Below are 22,479 nucleotides of genomic sequence, written 5' to 3' on the forward strand. Positions count from 1 at the left end.
AGGCAAACTCAGCCCTCCAGATGTTTTGGGACTACAACTCCCATCACCCCTGACCACTTGTCCTGTTAGCTAGGGATGATGGGCGTTGTAGTCCCAAAACATCCAGCGAGCCAAGTTTGCCTATGCCTGCATTAATGAGTATCTTTGGGTTCGGTCAGTCAATCCACCTAACAGTTACCTCCTTTAACCCACATTTTACCAGCTTCCTCATGAGACTGTCATGGGGGACTTTGTCAAAAGCCTTACTGAAATCAAGGTGCACTATGTCCACAGAATTCCCCTGATCCACCAAGTTTGTAATTCCATCCAAAAAAGACATCAGATTGCTCTGGCATGACTTATTTTGCAGGGGGTTGGATTAGATGGCCATTGTGGTCTCTTATTAGAAAATGTGACTACTATCACAGAATAGGAAAATAAAATGGCCTATGCTATTCTTCTTTTCTTTTCTTTTCTTTTCTTTTCTTTTCTTTTCTTTTCTTTTCTTTTCTTTTGCCAAACTACCTCATGACATAGGGTCCAAAGGAGTCAGACAACAATACAGTGGTACCTCAGGTTACATACGCTTCAGGTTACAGACTCTGTTAACCCAGAAATAGTACCTTGGGTTAAGAACTTTGCTTCAGGATGAGAACAGAAATCACGTGGCGGCGGTGCAGCGGCAGCAGGAGGCCCCATTAGCTAAAGTCGTGCTTCAGGTTAAGAACAGTTTCAGGTTAAGAACATTAAGTTCTTAACCCGAGGTACCACTGTACAGCAATAAGCTTTTATTAATTATTGGAAAAGGAATTTGTTTGCAAATGTAGTACAGTATATGATCTATTATGAATGTATCCTGAATGTATGTTAGAAAATTCTGAAAGCTTTTTAAAAACAAAGAACTAATTAGATTAAGATCAAATTTTATGTGTGAGGAATGGGATGAATGGAAGAAGCAGAAACTTCCAATTTCCCCCCTCACCACAGTCTCTACAGGGAGGTCAGGACTGGTTGCCACAGATTAAAACAAACCAACCAACCAACCAACCAACCAACCAACCAACCAACCAACCAACAAACAAACAAACGAGAAGTTGAGGGTTACACCTGAGGTTCCCACACCACCTCTTGCATGAATTGCAGCTTGAGAAGCCATGTGTTTTTTACGCAACAGACGGAACATTACTGGGGGCAGCCCTTTTCTTCATGCACCTCCAGACTGGGACAGAGTTGTGCCTCTTGAATTTCTACCCAATATCCAGTTAGTAAGGCAAAAAGCTTTTCAGAAGGAAAACAAAGTGGCGCGCTAAAAGCTAGGCGTGAACAGACCTGTCAGTTTTGGTTTCTCTCTGTCTTTTATTTCTTTAAGTGGGAGGCAGAAAGCTGCTTCCATTCTACTGCAGTTTGGTTTCCACCAGACACATGAACTGCCTCGCTGTCTGCTGTTTAGTACAAGTTACTTAGCTTACATGATGTACATTCATGTCAGTGTAAAGGAATCATCAGATCCAAAAAAGTTATTGATTACATGGCATTTGCAGACTTGGGGATGCCTCTTCTTTATTCAGTCTAAGAAGCTCGCACCTGGCCCCAAATCTGGAGGGAATAAGGGGCTGGGGGACGCTAGATGGAAAGACCCTGCACGATTCTGGCACTCTCCAAAGCAGTCTCCGGGAGCGATAAGTCTCCATTTCTTAAGCAGCTGGTTAAGGAACAACATTGGGCAGGTGCCATGATTTGATTTTATCTAGACTTTATGTCAATATGGCAGCTACCTGCAGTGGAAATCACCTGGACTGATTCGGCAGAAGCACCAGTTTGCGAAGAGAGGATGTGAATTTACAGAGGGGAATCTTGGACTACAGATTTGGACTATAAAGAAGAAGAGTAAAGACATAAAATCCACACAGAATGGCAGTTGCAACTGATGGACTATATGGAACTGGCAGAAATGACGGGCAGAATCCGAGACCTCGGAGAGGAACTGGTGGAGGAGGAGTGGAAGAAATTTAAGGACTATTTACAAAAATATTGTAAATTGTACGAATGTTAAGAAAGATGTAAGATTCGTAACAATATGGCTCCAATAAATTAGTAACAAGGAATATAAATTTAAATGTAATTGAAAGATAAGACAAATTTTGGATAAAAAATATCCTAGAATTAACTTTTAAAGAATAAGAGTTATTTAAATTCTAAAATTTGAGATTCAATATTGGACAATTATATAATATAAATTGAACTAAGTAAATAATTTGCTAGAAAAATTTATGTGTTTAGAGTGCAGGAACAAGAGATGTGAGGAAGTCCAAAGATGAGAATGAAATGTGGTTAATGATAAAGAACATGTTTTTATGTATGTTGTTGTTTATTGTTTAAAAATTTAATAAAAATTATTATAAAAAAAAAGAACAAAAAGAAATCATCCCTGCCTTGTAACTGACTGGGCACAGAGCCCTGGCATCTTCCACAACAGAACTGAAAGATCATATACAGTGGTGCCTCGCAAGACGAAATTAATTCGTTCCGCAAGTCTCTTCGTCTTGCGAGTTTTTCGTCTTGCGATGCACGGTTTTCCATAGGAATGCATTGAAAATCAATTAATGCGTTCCTATGGAAACCGCCTTCCCCCGACCTCTTCTGGCGGGCGGCATTTTAAAATCGCCCGGGACAGCGGAGGACTTCTCCGCTGTCCGGGCGATTTAAAAGCCCCTGGGAAGGCAAGCAGGGGGGACAAAGACTTTTGCCCCCCGCCTGCCTTCAGAAGAGGTCCAGGACAGGCTTCGCGGACCTCTCCGCAAGCAGCGGGAGCGCTCCTTGCGGAGAGTTGCCAGCGCGCCCAGGCTTCGCGGCCCCGCCGCCCGGCTTCGGGACATCGTTCCGATGCCAGGCGGCGGGGGGAGGCTTTCTCGCCCTGCCGCCCGGCATCGGGACGATGCCCCGAAGCCGGGCGGCGGGGGGAGGCGTTCCTGCCCCGCCGCCCGGCATCGGGACGATGCCCCGAAGCCAGGCGGCGGGGGGAGGCTTTCCCGCCCTGAAGCCGGGCGGCGGGGGGAGGCTTTCCCGCCCCGAAGCCGGGCGGCGGGGGGAGGCTTTCCCGCCCCGATGCCGGGCGGCTGGGGGAGACTTTCCCGCCCCGCCGCTCGGCTTCGGGACATCGTTCCGATGCCGGGCGGCGGGGGGAGACTTTCCCGCCCCGCCGCCCGGCTTCGGGACATCGAGACTTTCCCGCCCCGCCGCCCGGCTTCCCGCCCCGCCGCCCGGCTTCGGGACATCGTTCCGATGCCGGGCGGCGGGGGGAGACTTTCCCGCCCCGCCGCCCGGCTTCGGGACATCGAGACTTTCCCGCCCCGCCGCCCGGCTTCGGGACATTGAGACTTTCCCGCCCCGCCGCCCGGCTTCCCGCCCCGCCGCCCGGCTTCGGGACATCGTTCCGATGCCGGGCGGCGGGGGGAAACTTTCCCGCCCCGCCGCTCGGCTTCGGGACATCGTTCCGATGCCGGGCGGCGGGGGGAGACTTTCCCGCCCCGCCGCCCGGCTTCGGGACATCGAGACTTTCCCGCCCCGCCGCCCGGCTTCCCGCCCCGCCGCCCGGCTTCGGGACATCGTTCCGATGCCGGGCGGCGGGGGGAGACTTTCCCGCCCCGCCGCTCGGCTTCGGGACATCGTTCCGATGCCGGGCGGCGGGGGGAGACTTTCCCGCCCCGCCGCTCGGCTTCGGGACATTGTTCCGATGCCGGGCGGCGGGGGGAGACTTTCCCGCCCCGCCGCCCGGCTTCGGGACATCGTTCCGATGCCGGGCGGCGGGGGGAGGCGTTCCCGCCTCGCCGCCCGGCATCGGGGCATCCTTCCGAAGCCCGGCGGCGGGAGGAGGTGTCCCCGCCCCGCCGCCAGGCTTTGGAGGAGGACCGAGGACAGCGGGGAGGACGAGCTGCGCTTCCCCACTGTCCCGGAGATTTCCCTATGGGCTGTCGTCTTGCGAAGCAAGCCCATAGGGAAATTCGTCTTGCGAAGCGCCTCCAAAACGGAAAACCCTTTCGTCTAGCGGGTTTTCCGTCTTGCGAGGCGTTCGTCTTGCGGGGCACCACTGTATACCGTATTTTTCATCCTATAGGATAGGACGCACTTTTCCCCCTCCAAAAATGAAGGGGAAATGTGTGTGCGTCCTATGGGGCGAATGCAGGCTTTCGCTGAAGCCTGGAGAGCGAGAGGGGTCAGTGCGCACTGAGCCCTCTCGCTCTCCAAGCTTCAGGAAGCCTTGGGAGCCTCCAAACCCTGCACCTCCCCGCTGTCCCCCAGCTTGTGGGGCTGGCAGCAGGGAGAAGCACGCAGTGCGCCTTCCCGCTGTCTCCTGACCTGATCTGGAGGCTGGCGATGGGGAGAAGTGCGCTTCTCCCCATCGCCAGCCCCACAAGCTGGGGGACAGCGGGGAGGTGCAGCGCTTCAGGCAGATATCCGCAAGGCGTGGGAGCCCGGCGGGAAGTCGCGCCGGTCTCCCAAGGCTTGCGGAGAGCTGCCTGTTCTGGGGGCCCTAGCTTCCCCCGCCCTAGCCCTGCACCTGGGGGGGGAATAATTTTTTTTCTTTATCCCCCCCAAACTAGGTGCGTCCTATGGGCCGGTGTGTCTTATGGGGTGAAAAATACGGTATGTGATATATATATATATATGTATATGTATATGAATGAGAAGATATTGCTGCCAGATTTCTGAAGCAGCTGGACCTCAGTTCCAACTTTGCAAAGCTTTTGAGTTGTAAGGGTGGGGGAGTACTTATGAGGCTGAAAATGGCAGCCTGTGTCAAGTCCCCCTGGACCTACTGTGGAAGAATTGTGTATCCCGAGGAGATAGGTGGATTGGTTTGTACAATTCTTCCTTCTTGCTTATTGGTACCTTTGCTTTATTGCTTGATTTACTGTTTGTGCTCCAGGTATAAGTAGCGGGAAGACGTGGCAGGCAAGCTTTTGGCTGAGTAGTACAGCTGCCAGGCATTAACTAAACTCCTTTCTGGAGAGTTTAGGTGCATCTTCGCAGCAGGTACTCACTGCCATACCCTTCCTTGTAGGCTATATTTCTGCCTTCTTGCTTCACAGTAGCCCACGTCGACCTCACAATTTGAGTTCAGGGATCACAGATTCAGTTCTGCCTGCCCTGCCAGTTACTGATTAACTCATCTGTTCCTGAGTGTTAGCCATGCCACCTGCCTCTTGCGCACTCGGCTTCTTTGGATCATGACATCTGCATGACACAGCAGATGTTTTTAGATAAATGTAGAAGGTACAGGGGAAGAACTGCAGAATGACCCATCTGCTTTTCAGAATGTAAGAGCTTCTTAGTTCATGTAGCTCACCTAACCCAGGTATGTGCCCAATGCAGTCCAGTGCAGACAATGCAGAATGTTCTAGGAAATGACCTGAAATGTCAATGGCAACTTCCCCTCTGGTTTCAGTGACCATTCGGAAGAGAGAAAGAACGGGATGGGCAATGTCTCATGGTAGGGGGGCAGGTTCCAGACAGTTTCAGAAAATTCACCACACAGCACCACAGTGTTTGACCGTGCCAAAGTCTACCATCTTTTCATCAGCATCAAAATATATATAATATGATGTATTTATGATAAGATATGAAATGATATGCTAATCATAGGCGCCGATTCCATGGGGCCTGAGGGGGCCCGAGCCCCCTCAAAAATTCATTTGGGGGGGCTCAGCCCCCCCAATAATTTAAGAAAATTATTAGTTATATTATGCTTTGTAAAATCACAAAATTATGTTGGTATTTTTTATTTTCCTTGTTTGACGATAGTTACCTTTTAAAATACATTCAGTAATGAGTTAAAACAAAGCCACTCCCGATCTCGACCCATCAACAATCTTGCGGGGCTGGCGAGAAGCGGGGATTCCCCCTAGCTCATTAATATTCACCGCCCACGGCGACAGCCAATCGGCTGCCGCAAAGGGCGGGCCCTCACAGGTTCACTTAAGGTTGGGGCAGCCCGGGGCTCGCCCCTTTCGTTCTCCCAGCAGCAGCAGTTTGGAGGTCTTGGGCCCCCCCAATATTTTTTATAAGTCGTATGGGTCCCCGCCCCCCCAATATTTTTTATAAGTCGGTGCCCCTGATGCTAATATGATAATATACATGCATGCATGTATCAGGACCCACCCTACTGGGGGAGGCTGTGTGTGTTTAGACAAGCCTACCCATACATGTTGAATGTTGAAACTCTTAATCCGTTTTTACCTTACTGCTGATTTTATTTTATTGAATGTTTCAGGTAGTTGTTTTTAACTGTTTCCACAGATCATTTTATTGTTTTACACTCTTTGGAAACCACTTTGAGTTTTTTTTTGTTTGTTTTCTTTTACAACCCATCAGTGCTAGATTTTATGAAATGTAGACAAGAAAGGAAGGAAAGAAGGAAATGTTACCAGACTGGTGAGGAAGAGAAGGTGTGGGTTTCTTGGTTTCAGAAGCAGCCAAACATTGGATGGTTTCAGAAGCAGCCAAACATTGGATGCAACATACAGCCTATGATATCCATAAGAATAGAATACTCAATGAACTGTGTTTGGTCAAACCTTTGCTTCCTGCTTGCTCCTTCACCCACTCCATTGCTGCCGCCACGCTCTCTGTACTGGTGACATCCAGAATGGTGGTTTTCAAGCGCTCTGAGGTGGCCTTGCCCAGCTGCTCTGCCCCCTTCTGCGTGAGACAGGCTGCCAGCACCCGCAGGCCCCGGGCATCCAGCTGCCTGGCAAGTAGGTTTCCAAAGCCAGAGTCACACCCCGTGATGAAGACATATTTCTCCGTCAGGTTCTCCACCGTCTGTCTCTCCTGGTACCATCGGTGAAGGAAGTAAAGCCCCAGCAGGGCAGCCAGGTAGAGCCACATGGCTGAAACCTGCAGGGAAGATAACAGACAGAGTATAAGGGCCAAAGGCACTCCTGGGCATCAACAGCAGGACAGCTAAAATCTCCATGGAGAATATGAATCATGCAGAATGTTATAGTCAAGGACACATATGTGAGGAATCCCCAATTAGATTTCCCAATACCTTTTTTATTTAGAAGTAGCATCAGGATCCACAGGCCTGAGTTGCTTTCAAACAAGGTCTCTGTTGTGGAGTATCCATAATAAAAATGCACAAGTATGGAAGGAAAGTGCTTAATGTCACGTAAATAAATGTTTCATAAAGGTGCTATGAGACTCATCATTCAAAAAGAACTTTCCCTTCTCTGCAAACATTTAACTACATTAGCAGGAAGAAAACAACACAAAAAGTTAAATAATAACTTATTTGGAAACTAGACAGTAACAATTATAAGGAACTATAGGGGAAATGCAGTGATAAAAGTGAAACCAGAAGATGAAACAGAAGGGGAGGAGGGAAGTCAAATTATGTTTTTATTTCTGAAGATGTACTGCATTTCAGATCTTTTGTAAAACTGAAAACTTGAAAAATAAAATTAACAAACAAAACAAATTGGGGATTGGACCTTGAGCAAGTGCAATATGTTATGCAGTGATGGCAAAATAAGGCATATGACCTGTTGGATGCTAATGCTGGGCTTGCACAATATCTGAGCTTAGTGTTGCTTATGTCTAGATATTTATAGGATCATTCTGTTCCTCTTCATTTGGTTGTTCAGTGAATAAGCAGCTAGCTAGAGCTATTATTTATACTTGTTTTAGCTTGCCTCTGATGCAAGCAGTTCATTGCTTCGTTTCTCCTTCCCCTCAATAACACTGCGAGGGAGGCTAAATAGAGCAGTGAGCTTCATGGTGGAGCAGGGGTTAGGATTTGGTTTCTCCAAGGCTTGCTAGGTGCTTGTGTGCCCTCACTCTTGCAAGCTTATTCCCTGCAGGTTTCAGCCATGTGGCTTTACCTGGCTGCCCTGCTGGGGCTTTACTTCCTTCACCGATGGTACCAGGAGAGACAGACGGTGGAGAACCTGACGGAGAAATATGTCTTCATCACCGGCTGTTCCTCTGGCTTTGGGAACCACCTTGCCAGGCAGCTGGATGCCCGGGGTCTGCGGGTGTTGGCAACCTGTACCACCCAGAAGGGGGCAGAGCAGCTGGACAAGGTCACCTCAGAGCGCTTGAAAACCACCATTCTGGATGTCACCAGTACAGAGAGTGTGGCGGCAGCGACGGAGTGGGTGAAAGATCAAGTGGGGAAGAAAGGTAGTTTTTTGTTGTTTTGCTTCCATGCTCTGGATCAGGCCAGGGATTATCTGTACCATCATCTGCTTATCTTTATTCCACTTTCCCACAAAATGTGACCTGAGTGACTCCCAATACAGTGGTACCTTGTGTTAAGTACTTAATTCGTTCTGGAGGTCCGTTCCTAACCTGAAGCACCACTTTAGCTAATGGGGCCTCCTGCTGCTGCTGCACCACCGGAGCGCGATTTCTGTTCTCATCCTGAAGCAAAGTTCTTAGCCCAAGGTTAGTGGAGTCTGTAACCTGAACTTTAACAAATCCTAGAATACATATCAACCAAAATATAGACCACAAGAATAATACTACATCCACACTTCCAAAATCTAGCATACATGCAAATGTTATGCTAGGTGGGAACCTGGAACAATAATTATCTCTTCTTCTTCTTCTTTTGAAATAATTTTTATTTGATTTTTACAAGATTATAACAATACCAAATCCATACCCACATTTAGAAATTTCTCTGAATCTTCAGATTTCCCCCTTCTGCTTTATGGGTCTTATTATCAACCTTTTCAACTGCATATTATTTCCTCATCCAAATTTTATGTCACCCCCTTTTGTCCATAATAATTTCTACATTACAAGTGTTATTGCAGTCCTGCTAATGTTTTCATCTGCTTACAGAGGTGTCTCAAGTCAATTGTAAATTTTTCCCATTCTTTATTAAAGTTTTGGTCTTCTTGGTTCCTGAGCTTTCAGGTCAGTTTTGCCCTTTCGGCATAGTGGCAATAGCTTAGTTTGCCATTCTTCTCTGGTAAGGACTTTGTCTTCATTCCATCTCTGGGCAAGTAACATCCATGCGGCTATCGTTGCATACATAAAAAGTCTTTTCTGTTCCTTTGGGATCTTGGTACCTACACTTCCTAATAAAAAGGTTTCTGGTTTCTTTATCAAAGTTATTTTAAACAATTTAAAAATTCATTATATATCATTTCAGTTCATTATATATCATTTCCTTTGGGAAAGAATAACTGTCTCTTCCTGCACAGGGCTCTGGGGCTTGGTGAACAATGCGGGAATAGGTGTCCCATCAGGTCCCAACGAATGGCTGACCAAAGATGACTTTGCAAAGGTGATCAATGTCAACCTGCTAGGGTTGATTGACGTGACGCTCCACATGCTGCCGCTGGTGAGGAGAGCCAGAGGGAGGATGGTCAATGTGTGCAGTGTGAATGGACGCCTGGCCTGCTTTGGAGGCGGTTACTGCCCATCAAAGTTTGGTGTGGAAGCCTTCTCTGACACCCTGAGGTAAAAACAAGCTCTGTAGCTTACTTTTGGTTTGGTTTGGTTTGGTTTGGTTTGGTGACGTGGTGTTTCTCCAGGTGTAGGGAATAAAAAACAGGTGGTGGGAAATCAGGCTGCTGTCAAGGGCTGAACCTTCAATCACAGATCAAAAAGCAGACATTTGCGCTGTTTGAGAGATAAGGATCCAGCTCATGCTATGCCCACACTGGACCTGAAATACATTTGCTCATCTCCAGGTCTGCGGGGAAATATGTTTTTTCAAAATGCAAGCCTGAGATGAGATGGGAGGGGAGGGGAGGGTGGGTGTGTGGACTCCACAGATCTGATTGAATTTGCTCCACCACCGATGAGAACCCATCACCTCTGCCAGCCCCCCTCCAGACCCCCAGATGAGGATGCAGCCCTGGCAGCACAAGGGCCAAACCATCGTGCTAACTACCTCCCCGCCACTTGGTGAGGGTGAACGGAGAAGTTGTGGCTGGTTCTCAAAGATGGTTGGTTGTGTTTTTCCCCAGCCACTCTGGGCGGCTTCCATAGAAACCAAAAATACACTAAAATATCACAGATTAAAAGCTTCCCTGAACAGGGCTGCCTTAAGATGTCTTCTGAATGTCAGGTAGTTATTTATCGCTTTGACATCTGATGGGAGGGCGTTCCACAGGGCGGGCGCCACTACCGAGAAGGCCCTCTGCCTGGTTCCCTGTAGCTTTGCTTCTCGCAATGGGGGAACCGCCAGAAGGCCCTCGGTGCTGGACCTCAGCATCTGGGCAGAACGATGGGGGTGGAGACGCTCTTTCAGGTATAAATGGGCCGAGGCCATTTAGGGCTTTAAAGGTCAACACCAGCACTTTGAATTGTGCTCGGAAACGTACTGGGAGCCAATGTAGGTCTTTCAAGACCGGTGTTATGTGGTCTTGGCCACCGCCCCCAGTCACCAGTCTAGCTGCCGCATTCTGGATTAGTTGTAGTTTCCGAGTCACCTTCAAAGGTAGCCCCACATAGAGCGCATTGCAGTAGTCCAAGCGGAAGATAACTAGAGCATGCACCACTCTGGCGAGACAGTCCGCGGGCAGGTAGGGTCTCAGCCTGCTTACCAGGTGGAGTTGGTAGACAGCTGCCCTGATACAGAATTGACCTGCGCCTCCATGGACAGCTGTGAGTCCAAAATGACTCCCAGGCTGTGCACCTGGTCCTTCAGGGGCACAGTTACCCTATTCAGGACCAGGGAGTCCTCCACACCAGCCCGCCTCCTGTCCCCCAAAAAGAGTACTTCTGTCTTGTCAGGATTCAACTTCAATCCATTAGCCGCCATCCATCCTCCAACCGCCTCCAGGCACTCACACAGGACCTTTACCGCCTTCATTGGTTCTGATTTGAAAGAGAGGTAGAGCTGGGTATCATCTGCATATTGATGGACACCCAGTCCAAACCTCCTGATGATCTCTCCCAGCGGCTTCATATAGATGTTAAAAAGCATGGGGGAGAGGACGGAACCCTGAGGCACCCCACAAGTGAAGGCCCAGGTGTCTGAACACTCATCCCCCCCCCACTTTCTGAACATGGCCCAGGAGGAAAGAGTGGAATCACTGTATAACAGTGTCCCCAGCTCCCAGCCCCTCTAGACGGTCCAGAAGGATGTTATGGTCGATTGTATCAAAGGCCGCTGAGAGATCCAGCAGAACCAGGAAACAACTCTCACCTTTGTCCCTAGCTCGCCGGAGATCATCAACCAGCACAACCAAGGCAGTTTCAGTCCCATGATGAGGTCTGAATCCCGACTGGAAGGGATCCAAATGGTCCTCATCCTCCAGGCGTGCCTGGAGTTGTTCAGCAACCACTTGCTCAATCACCTTGCCCAAGAATGCAAGATTTGAGACTGGGCGATAGTTGGCCATACTGGCCGGGTCTAAAGATGTTTTTTTAAGAAGCGGTTTAATGACCGCCTCTTTCAGTGGATCTGGGAATGTTCCCTCACAGAGGGAAGCATTCACCACCCCGCAGAGCCCATCGCCCAGCCCTTCTTGGCTTGCTTTTATTAGCCAGGATGGGCAAGGATCAAGGAGACAGGTGGTTGGTTTCACGCGTCCAAGCAGCCTGTCCACATCCTCGGGAGTAACGGATTGAAATTGATTCCATGCAACTTGACCAGACAGAGCTCTAGCACTCTCCTGCCCCAGCCCTGCTCCCATGGTGGTATCTAGCTCCTTCCGAATATGAGTGATTTTATCTGCAAAAAACTTTGCAAAATCGTTGCAGGAGATCTTGGGGTCTTTACAAGGCCCCGGTGGTAAAGGTGGTTCCGTTAAATTGCGAACCACCTGAAAGAGTCTCCTGCTGCTGCTTTCTGCAGATGCAATAGAGGCGGTGAAGAAATTCTTCTTCGCCGTCGCTATCGCCACTTGGTAGGCTCGACGTTGAGCTCTAACCTGTGTCCGGTCAGATTTGGAATGAGTTATCCGCCACCAGCGCTCTAGCCGTCTCAACGATTGTTTCATTGCCCTCAGATCCGTGGAAAACCACGGGGCTGTCCGGGCTCCATGCAATCGGAGAGGGCGCTTCGGAGCCAAACAGTCAATAGCCCTGGTTATCTCTACATTCCAGCAGGCCACCAGGGAATCAGCTGAAAGGCCATTAACATAGGATAAAGCATCCCCTACCACTCTCTGGAAACCATTTGGATGCATTAAGTGGTGGGGGCGGACCATCCGAATTGGTCCCACCTCCCTGCAGAGGGGAAGGGTCGCGGAGAAGTCCAGTTGCACCAGGAAGTGATCTGACCATGGCACTTCTTTTGTTTCACTTTTTCTTAGTGTCAGATCACCCACGCCACTAGAGGTGAACACCAGGTCTAAGGCATGTCCATGACTATGAGTTGGGCCAAACTTATTCAGGGACAGCCCCATGGAGGCCATGCTTTCCATGAAGTCCCAAGCAGCCCCTTGTAAGGTCGTGTCGGCATGGATGTTAAAATCCCCTAGGACAACCAAACTAGGTGTCTCCAGGAGAAAATCCGCCATGACCTGAAGCAGCTCGGACAGGGAATCCTTGGTGCAGCAGGGAGGTCGGTACACCAAAAGGAATCCTGTACTGCCCCTATTGCCCAACTTCCAGAACATGCACTCAGAAAACTGGATCTTCCCAGTAGGACGCCTGGTGCAAGCTAGTGACTTCATAAAAATCACTGCAACCCCCCCTCCCCGCCCACATGACCTGGGTTGCTGTGCGTAAGAGAAACCTGGTGGGCAAGCAGTGGCAAGGACAGGCCCATCTGCTTCCTCCATCCAGGTCTCTGTCACACATGCCAGGTCAAATCCTCCATCCACAGTCAAGTCGTGGATGGCAGTGGTTTTATTCATCATTGACCTGGCATTACACAGCAACACCTTCAGGTCATGTGTGTTTCCCCTGTTGATTCCAGTATCCATCCGGTCAAGGCCAGACCCGGAGGCAGGGATAGTCTTCAAACAACGACTAAACCTGCCTCCTCGGTAATGACATGGTCTGGTCTTAGCGTAACGCCGCCTCCTGCCCATGATCACCGAGATCAGATATCCCAGTGCTTCCCCCCCTGTGGAACTTGTCCCAGCCATCGTGTTGGCTGGGGCCCCACTCCCAGGCAGCCCTGATCCCGCCCCCTTAAAAACAAAACACAAACTATACAGAACCAATAAAACAACAACAAAAAAGGAACAAAACAATTATACTAAAATTAATCCCCAACCAAATATCCATCCCACCCACCCCCAACAAAGGAAAAAAGGAAATAAAGAAATAAAAATTTAAATTCCCACTGACTGCTTGAGGACATTTTAAAGCACATTAACCACCTGGAACAGGGAAGCAATGGCAGAACACTTCCCATACTTCCCCAAAAGTTTGTTCCAAATAAGGGCCTGGGCCACGTCCCCTGGGCCAGTTGGAAAAGGCCCTGGAAGGGAGCAGGCCCTGCAGTCCTCACCCAGCCGATGTAACAGCAGATTTGAATTTCCCAAACCCAAACGCATACTTTTAAGACCCCTCACAGAAGAAATTTGCAAAAATTAAGCTTCCGTCCAGAAAAGAACACCCCCTAATTGGCCAAGGTGTGCAGCACTCAGGCACATGTCAGGAAAAAGGATGAGAGAGTAGAGCAACCAGCTAAGAAGGTAGGCAGAGGGCAGGCCTGGGTGGCTGGGTGACCCTGGCACAGACCCCACCTGCTCCTGCTGAGGACCCCTCCCTCTCGCAAGGCCACCAGCTTGGCTGACTCTGCCCTCTGCCAGGCCTGGCAGCCCTGCTCCCCCAGAATCCCCAGGCGCCTAATTTGTTTTGCATGCCCGGGACCTTTCCTAGAAGTCAAACAACCCACTATATTTTAGTCTTCAGTAGGAAATGATGTTTCTTGACTTTTCCTCCCTCATTCAGAAGAGAGCTCCATTCTTTTGGAATCAAAGTCAGCATTGTTGAACCAGGTAGTTTCAAGACACCCATACAGTCAAAATCAGCTGAGTCCTACATATCTATATGGAGCCGATTACCTTCTGACCTGAAGGAATGCTATGGGCGGAAGTACTTTGAGCAATGTGAGTAGACCTGGGGGAGAAACTCAGTTTGGTATGAAAGCTACCTAGTTCACACTTAACAAAACAACACATGAATCAATGAAACAACACATGAACCAAAATTCAGACTCATGTAAATTTAGTAATGCACTTTCCCCAAACAATAATGTGTACAAAAATACATACTGTTACACAAGCCTGGTGTCTGCCCCCTCAACAACTCTGCACTCCCCCCAAAAGTCATGCCAAGTCTATTTTTTTAAAAAATAATTTTTATTAAGGTTTTCCAAATTAAAACAAATTAAATCCAATTTATAAACTTTTTCCAATAACTAGGACTTCCCCTCCCCACCCCCTCATGTATTCCAAATCTTCCAAATAAACAATTAAGTTCAACAAATTCTTATCCCCAAATTGCAATCATCCTCCATTACCCAGTTTAGCGTAATTCCCATCCCCCTAAGATCGATCTATTCCCTTCCACGAGTTTCCCCCTTTAATACAAATAAAAAACAACAACATAAAATTAAATAATAATTTTATAACCTTTGGATTCCAACTTTCCCTCCCCTTTTTCCCTGTTACGTTCCTCCTAGCCCTCCATCTCTAATATCTTCCTGGAGTTCCCACATTACATTAAACCCATATCCCTCTGATTCTTTGCCAGTCTTATTAATTGCGAATGTCCAATCATTTAATTACGAATGTCCAATCCTAAAAAAAGTCTATCGAGAAGAGGGTCCATTTCTTCTATCCAGATTTTTATATCCAGGAGTAGAAACTCCAATTTTAATTCCATAAGCTTGTCAAATCTGGATATCCCAAATATCCCCTTTCCCATTTCTGTCCAGTTCTTGTTGTTTCCTTATTCTTGTCGGCCATTCTCCTCCTTTTTGTTTCTCTGTTCTCCCACAGAAATGTTCTTTCTCCAAAAGTTTCTAATATCCCTGCAGAGGCTTGTTGTTCAGGAACAAAACATTACATCATGATCCTTTCATTTTCCAACAGATAGTTCCATTGTTTCCTATAGTGTGTAGACCTCTGTAGACAAAATAATGTTCCATTTCTGCAGTTTCCCAGGAGATTAAAAGTTCTATTCAACTGCACAAGTTTCCTGTCAAAAACACATGCAATATCCCTCAGCTCCTCTAGATGGATTCCCATAACAAAGTTCCCTTCCAAAGCCCATCCACCAGTCCAAATAGCTTGTTTATCCTTATTTGAACAATTTGAAACAATTTATACTCAACTTATATCAAATGTAACCGGCAAAGTCCATAACCAAGTCTCTGTTACATTCTTCCGTTTTGACAGCTCCTTGACAGCTGTCAAAACCTGTCAAAACCTCCGTTACTCTTCTCCAGGCATTTTCACGAATCGCTCCAGGGATTCCGGGGGGGGTGTGTGTGTGTTGCTTTTTAATACAAATTCCACTTTTCTCCTCCGGCTCATTCTTATAAATTTCCCTCGCGAAGTTGCTAATTCGGTGAAATAAGGTTACTCTCGATCTTAGTTATCCATTCCTTTGTTTTGGCTCTTCTACAATTTAGGGGGGGGCTGACTTCCTTTTTTCCACCTCCCCCGTTCGCTCCAAATTTTAAAAATTTGTCCCCTTTTTTTAGTCCATATTCCAATTACTCACGGGTTCTTCTTTTAGATCCAAATTTTCAATAGAAGAAGTCAGCGCTCTCCGCCGGATGGCATGCGGCTGCGCTCGGCAGGGATAGCAGAGAACTCAAGCACCACGCTTCTCCCCGGCACCCGATCCGGAGCCTTTAAAAAGGCTCCTTCACGAGTCGGGAGGGCGCTAACGGTGCCAGCCGAGTCTCCATGTCCACGGCCTCCTCTGGCCGTGGTTTTTAAGGGTCCCCGCATCGCCGGTGCGGTAGGACCCAGCCCCTGCCGAGCAGACTCCCTCCGGAGCTCGGAGGGAGTCCGCCATTCGGCGATGGCGCCAACCCGGAAGTCGTACTCTGCACTCCCCCCAAAAGTCATGCCAAGTCTAATCCATATCCCAATTAAGCAAAACCCTGGTATTTATTAATTTCTGGGGCTTAGCTATATCTATAACAATACATAAGTAGGAAGTATGTATCAAAAGTGAAGCTAGCATACAAGAATACTCTGTATTAGAAAAAACTGCTTGCAAAAATGTGTCTCTTGTGGAAAATTGCATATAAAAATAATAAGAGAAATTGGCACTAAAATGCTGGTAAAATTTTGTGAGAATTTTCAAACCACAAACTGAAATGTGGAGAACTGAATTTAAAGGTTGAAGAAATGAGAAACAGAATCTAAAATTGACAGGCTGAGCCTTCCCTGACTGAAATTTCTTTTTTCAAATTTCTTTTATGAAACTATATATAGTGGTAGCTATGTATAGAAAATTATTCAAAACACCCACTCCAAGATGACACCCAATGATTCCACTTTCTATAAACCAATATTTCCATTAATCCTCAAACCCAGATATCATAAATTCATTTTCTTTTTCATGCAAAAAAGTGTATAAGGCATTTCCAATCTTTAATAAATAGTGACAATTATTATTCTCTTATTCTCTTATTCTCTTATTACACACGTCAACTTTACCATCTCAGCTAAATCCAATATTTTTTACATCCATTCCCTCATGGTAGATAATGGTGAATCTTTCAATCTTTGCGCATAGAAGAGTATTGCCACTGTGATCATGTATTGAAATAATGTTCTGCAGTCTTTTTCTAATTGTCTATCCATTATTCCTAGCTGGAAAAGTTCAGCGATGGCAATTGAATGTGAAACTTTAAAATGTTTGCATCATTGTATGTATTTGAATCCAATATTTCTTGGCATTTTTACAAGTCCACCAAGCATGACAAAATGGGTCTGCATATTTTTCACACATCCAACAAACATTTCAAACACCTTTATACAGTCTAAATAATTTCACTGGAGTTAGATACCATTGGTACATCATTTTTATGTACCTAATCTACACCTTCAGCTTCCAAAAGATTCTAGGTGCCACCTAGGCTGTTGCAAGGATAATGTTTCTTTTGCTTTGTATTTCTCACAAACAGGTTGCCAAATAAGCAAATATTTCCAAAAGGCTGGCAGCGACAACCTTCACCTGGTCACCGACTGCATAGAACATGCCCTGACATCCTGCTCCCCTCGCACTCGTTACTCTCCAGGCTGGGATGCAAAGTTCTTGTACATTCCTGCCTCTTACTTTCCAACGTCCATCGTTGACTTCGTGATGAGCCACATTTGGCCTAAACCAGCCCAAGCAATATAGGGTTGTTGTTGTTTTAAAATAGCGACTATAGAATAATCAAAACATACAATACAACAAAGTAAAGAACCAAGAGGCAACTTACTATTATAGATCCACCATTCATAATTAGATAGTACTTTGAAACATAGGAAGGTTCAATCCAAGATTGATCAAGAAAATTGGAATTTTATTTTCATGGAAGCAAAGAGGGCTAATAGTACAGTAATGAGTATTCACATTTATAGTGAATGAGTATTCACATTTATTAAAGAAAATAAATTGTGGTAGGATCGCTCCAGTGTTTTTTATAGACATCAAAAACATCCACTATATAGTGACATACAGTGGTATCTCTGGTTAAGAACTTAATTCATTCCGGAGGTCCGTTCTTAACCTGAAAGTGTTCTTAACCTGAAGCACCACTTTAGCTGATGGGGCCTCCTGCTGCCACGTCGCCGCCACTGCGTGATTTCAGTTCTCATCCTGAAGCAAAATTCTTAACCCGAACAGAAATCAATCCAGTGAATATTGATGTAGGTTTGAGGGGGTCAGACTGCATGATGCCCTGGGCCCCTTCCGGTTCTTGGGCTTCTGTATCAGTGGGAGTAGAAAGCATGAGAACAAGTTTTCCAAACCATTCCCTTTGTCTAGGCAATTGTAAGACAATGGCCATGGCTGGATACTTAAGCACCATGATCATTATCCCAAAAGAATGAGCCGTCCTGCAAAAGCTACAACTAAGTGATGGTGTCCTCCCCCCCTCCTCACCTGGCCAGTAGATAGAGAACAGGGGTGTAGCTGAGCTAGAAAGCAGGAGAAGCTAGAAAGACAGATCCATGTCTGATCTGTGCTGGGCTTTGGAGCTCCCCTAGAAACCTAATCGGGGAGCAAGATCTATTGGGGTGGGGTGGGGCCACCAGGGGCGCATTGGAAGATGGCCGACAATACCATCTCTCCGGCTCACACGAGGTAATTAAGAGGCTGATATGGGAATATGCAGCCTCTGTTGTTGCCCCTAGGACACGGGGAACACTGCCTTGCCTGCTGTGGCCATAAATCACCCCCGGTTCCGAAAGAAGGGGGTGAGGGCACTAGGCACAAAACACTTGTGTGGGTCTGGCTCTTCTGGACGCTGTCTCTGATCGTGCACTGGCTGCAGCAACTTGAAATAAACAATTAGAAAAGAAGCAAATGCACATATTTCAAGTGAAGAACGGGAGTGAAGACTGCTAATTGAAGTGTCATCACATACAGCTCCCAAGTTAAAACAGTACAATGCATCATCAGAGATCTACAACCTCTCCTGGACAATGACAGTTCTCTTTCTCAAGCTCCGGGAGGAAGACCTTTCATTGCCTACAGACAGCCTCCCAATCTTAAACAACTCCTAACCCACAATAATACTACAACCAGACTTAACACGGACACTGGCACCAGAGCCTGCAATAAACCCAGATGCCAACTTTGCTGCCACATACGCCCGGACAACACCATTACTGGCCCCAACAACATCACACATACAATCTCGGGACTATTTAATTGCTCATCGTCTAACATTGTGTATGCCATCAAATGCCAACAGTGTCCTTCAGCTCTCTATATTGGACAAACAGGCCAAACCTTACGCCAAAGAATAAACGGACATAAATCTGACATCAGGAATCACAAGACACAGAAACCAGTAGGAGAACACTTCAATCTCCCAGGACATTCTATACGAGATCTCAAAGTAGCTGTTCTATTACAAAGGAATTTCAGAAATAGACTGGAAAGAGAAGCTGCTGAATTGCAACTTATTACCAAAATTAAAACCATGGAGAGACCTGGTCTGAACAAAGACACTGGATTCTTATCTCATTATACATGACAAAGCCATTTTTCACCTTCTCACCCCTTGCTTTTTCCTGTAAGACCTATTGCAGTCGTTAAGAGTCGTCAACAGGCTCATCACAGCTATCTGCCAATCACCCATTCCCACCACCCTTCTGAGTAATACCCCTCCCCACCTTCTCACTATATAGAAGGGTCTGGTGACTTCTGTTTCAGTGTATCTGAAGAAGTGTGCATGCACACGAAAGCTCATACCAAGAACTAACTTAGTTGGTCTTTAAGGTGCTACTGGAAGGAATTTTTTTTTTGTTTTGTTTTGACTATGGCAGACCAACACGGCTACCTATCTGTAACTGAAGTGACCTCTGCAAAAGGAGCGACGGGTTGGATTTGACGGAATATAACATGAAGAAGATACATCAAAGGTTTAGTATGCTGGAGCGGGACTGGATGGGGGGGGGACTTTTTTTCCTTTTCTTCTATGTGATTAACCAATAACCCCTCCCCAACCAAGAAAGAACCGTCGCATAACTGACCTAAGCAGTATGATTAAAAACTGTGTGGAGATGAAATACTAACCAAAAGTTTGACTTATGGAGATCGAGAAAAGAGCAAGGGCTCTTGGAATGGCGCAGTAATAAAAAGGGAGTCGCCATCTTGGCAGGTTCTGTCGAAAGATTTATGTTTTTTTTTTATTTTATTTTTTTTAAATAATTTTTATTGATTTTACAACATAAACAAAAAACAAATAAACATAACACGACTTCCCCAAACCTCCCCTTCACTGCATCCATATTTTAAAATTTTTAGCAATTCTTCATCCCATTTTTATATTTAATTCTCTTTAAAAAAAAAAAATTCTATTTTATAAATTTCAATTTATAGCTGTAATTCTTTGTATCCAATCCCTTGACATCTTAACATTCCGAAATTTTACAACAATTTTTAAGATAGATTTTAAATTTTTTCCAGTCCTCCTCCACTGTCTCTTTCCTCTGGTCACGGATTCTGCCGGTCATCTCTGCCAGTCCCATAAATTCAGTCACCTTGGTCTGCCATTCTTCCAGAGTAGGTAATTCTTTAGTCTTCCAATACTTCGCCAAAAGGATTCTTGCTGCTGTTGTTGCATACATAAAAAAGGTCCTATCTTTCTTTGGTACCAATTGGCCGACCATGCCCAGGAGAAAAGCCTCCGGTTTCTTTACAAATGTCCACTTAAGGATTTTCTTAATTTCATTATAGATCATTTCCCAGTAGGCCTTAATCTTTGGGCAGGTCCACCAAAGGTGATAAAAAGTTCCTTCACATTCATTACACTTCCAACAATTGTTATTGGGCAAATGATATATCTTTGCAAGCTTGACTGGGGTCATGTACCACCTATAGATCATTTTCATTATGTTCTCTTTCAGGGCACTGCATGCCGTAAATTTAATACCTGTGGTCCATAACTGCTCCCAGTCAGCAAACATAATATCATGACCAATATCCTGTGCCCACTTAATCATGCCTGATTTAACCGTTTCATCCTGTGTATTCCATTTTAGCAGCAGATTATACATTCTAGACAAATTCTTAGTATTGGGTTCTAGCAATTCTGTTTCTAACTTTGACCTCTCCTTCTGAAATCCTAGTTTTCTGTCCTGCTTAAAAGTTTCATTGATCTGGAAATAATGTAACCAATCTCGGACTTTAGGTTTCAATTTCTCAAAACTCTGTAGTTTCAACTTTTCACCATCATATTCTATAATTTCACAATATTTTGGCCAATCTGTATCCATGTTCAGTCTTTTTACCGCCTTGGCTTCCATTGGTGACAACCACCTGGGGGTTTTACTTTCAAGCAAATCTTTATATCGATTCCATACATTATACAATGCTTTCCTAACAATATGGTTTTTAAAATTTCTATGTACCTTTACCTTGTCATACCATAAATATGCGTGCCAACCAAAACTATTATCATAACCTTCCAGGTCCAGAATGTCTGTATTCTCAAGAAGTAGCCATGGTTTCAGCCAGCAAAAAGCTGCTGCTTCATAATAAAGTTTTAAGTCCGGCAGGGCAAAGCCCCCTCTATCCTTTGCATCAGTCAAAATCTTAAATTTTATTCTGGGTTTTTTGCCCTGCCAGACAAATTTAGATATGTCTTTCTGCCACTTCTTGAAACAGTCCATCTTATCTAGAATTTGCAATGTCTGGAACAGAAACAACAATCTCGGCAATACATTCATCTTGATAACAGCAATTCGGCCTAACAAGGAAAGTCTCAATCTTGACCATATATCGAAATCTTTCTTCACTTCGGCCCAGCATTTCTCATAATTGTCTTTAAATAGGTTCACATTCTTAGATGTTAGATTCACCCCCAGATATTTTACCTTTTTAGTAATTTCCAAACCAGTTTCTCTTTGAAAACTATCTTTTTCCCCCACCGTAAGATTTTTTTCCAACACCTTTGTCTTATGTTTATTTAATTTAAATCCTGCTACCTGACCAAATATTTCAATAAGTTCCAGAACTCTTTTTGTACTGGTTTCTGGCTGTTGTAATGTCAAGACTAGATCATCTGCAAATGCTCTTAGCTTATAATGTTTAGTTCCGACCTGTATACCTTTAACCAGCTGGTCTCTTCTAATCATATTTAGGAAAACCTCCAGTACCGATATAAACAATAGAGGGGAAATTGGGCATCCCTGTCGTGTCCCTTTCTCTATTGGAATTTCGTCCATAACCATACCATTTACAATTAGTTTGGCCTTTTGCTCAGAGTAAATTGCACTTATACCATTTTCAAAGTTCTTGCCTACCCCCATCCCTTGGAGATTCCTCTTCATAAAGCTCCAACAAATGTTGTCAAAGGCTTTCTCTGCATCCACAAAAATCAAAACAGCTTTTCTATTTATGTCAGTTTCCAGAAGTTCTAAAATGTCTATAATATTCCTCACATTGTCTGACAATTGCCTGCCTGGTAGAAAGCCAGTTTGGTCCCTGTGAATCTCCTCTAACAAAACTTTTTTGAATCTTTTTGCTAAAATGTCTGCAAAGATTTTATAATCCACATTCAAGAGTGATATAGGGCGGTAATTCTTAACTTGATGTTTCTCAGTTTCTGTCTTCGGTATAAGTGAGATGAATGCTTCCTTCCACGATTCGGGAGCCTTTTTCCCTTCCAAAATTTGAGTGCAAACTTCTTTCAATGGTTGTATTAACCAATCCTTCAGTACTTTATAGTATCTCGCGGTTAGTCCATCTGGTCCTGGTGATTTTCCCAGCTGCATATCCTGAATGGCGCTCTCTATTTCTTGATCTGTAATTTTCTCATTCAAACTCCTTCTATTATTTTCAGAGATTTTTGGTAAGCCGTATTTTCCAATAAATTCTTCTATCTCCTGTTCG

General features: G+C 45.7%; 2 protein-coding genes across 2 annotated transcripts in view; one reads left to right on the plus strand and one right to left on the minus strand.

Annotated features, from left to right (window-relative positions):
• The window catches only part of LOC309332214 (retinol dehydrogenase 16-like), a 107,015-nt gene extending 99,888 nt beyond the window's left edge, over positions 1 to 7,127 (minus strand). The window contains exon 1 of the mRNA XM_081845219.1: positions 6,555 to 7,127. Coding sequence (XP_081701345.1) covers positions 6,555 to 6,867 — 313 coding nt within the window. The 5' untranslated portion in view covers positions 6,868 to 7,127. The remainder of the gene's footprint in view (positions 1 to 6,554) is intronic.
• Positions 1 to 17,464, plus strand: part of HSD17B6 (hydroxysteroid 17-beta dehydrogenase 6) — a gene marked incomplete at its 3' end in the record, with an annotated part of 129,238 nt that extends 111,774 nt beyond the window's left edge. Inside the window, exons 1-4 of the mRNA XM_081845063.1 lie at positions 7,348 to 8,163; positions 9,195 to 9,453; positions 13,855 to 14,012; positions 17,054 to 17,464. Of these exons, the coding sequence (XP_081701189.1) occupies positions 7,851 to 8,163; positions 9,195 to 9,453; positions 13,855 to 14,012; positions 17,054 to 17,271 (948 nt within the window). The 5' untranslated portion in view covers positions 7,348 to 7,850. Of the gene's footprint in view, positions 8,164 to 9,194; positions 9,454 to 13,854; positions 14,013 to 17,053 lie in introns of the transcript that reaches the window.
• Positions 17,465 to 22,479: the final 5,015 nt, after the last annotated feature.

This window comes from Podarcis erhardii (assembly GCF_964252035.2).
Source record: "Podarcis erhardii genome assembly, chromosome: 2".
NCBI lineage: Eukaryota > Metazoa > Chordata > Lepidosauria > Squamata > Lacertidae > Podarcis > Podarcis erhardii.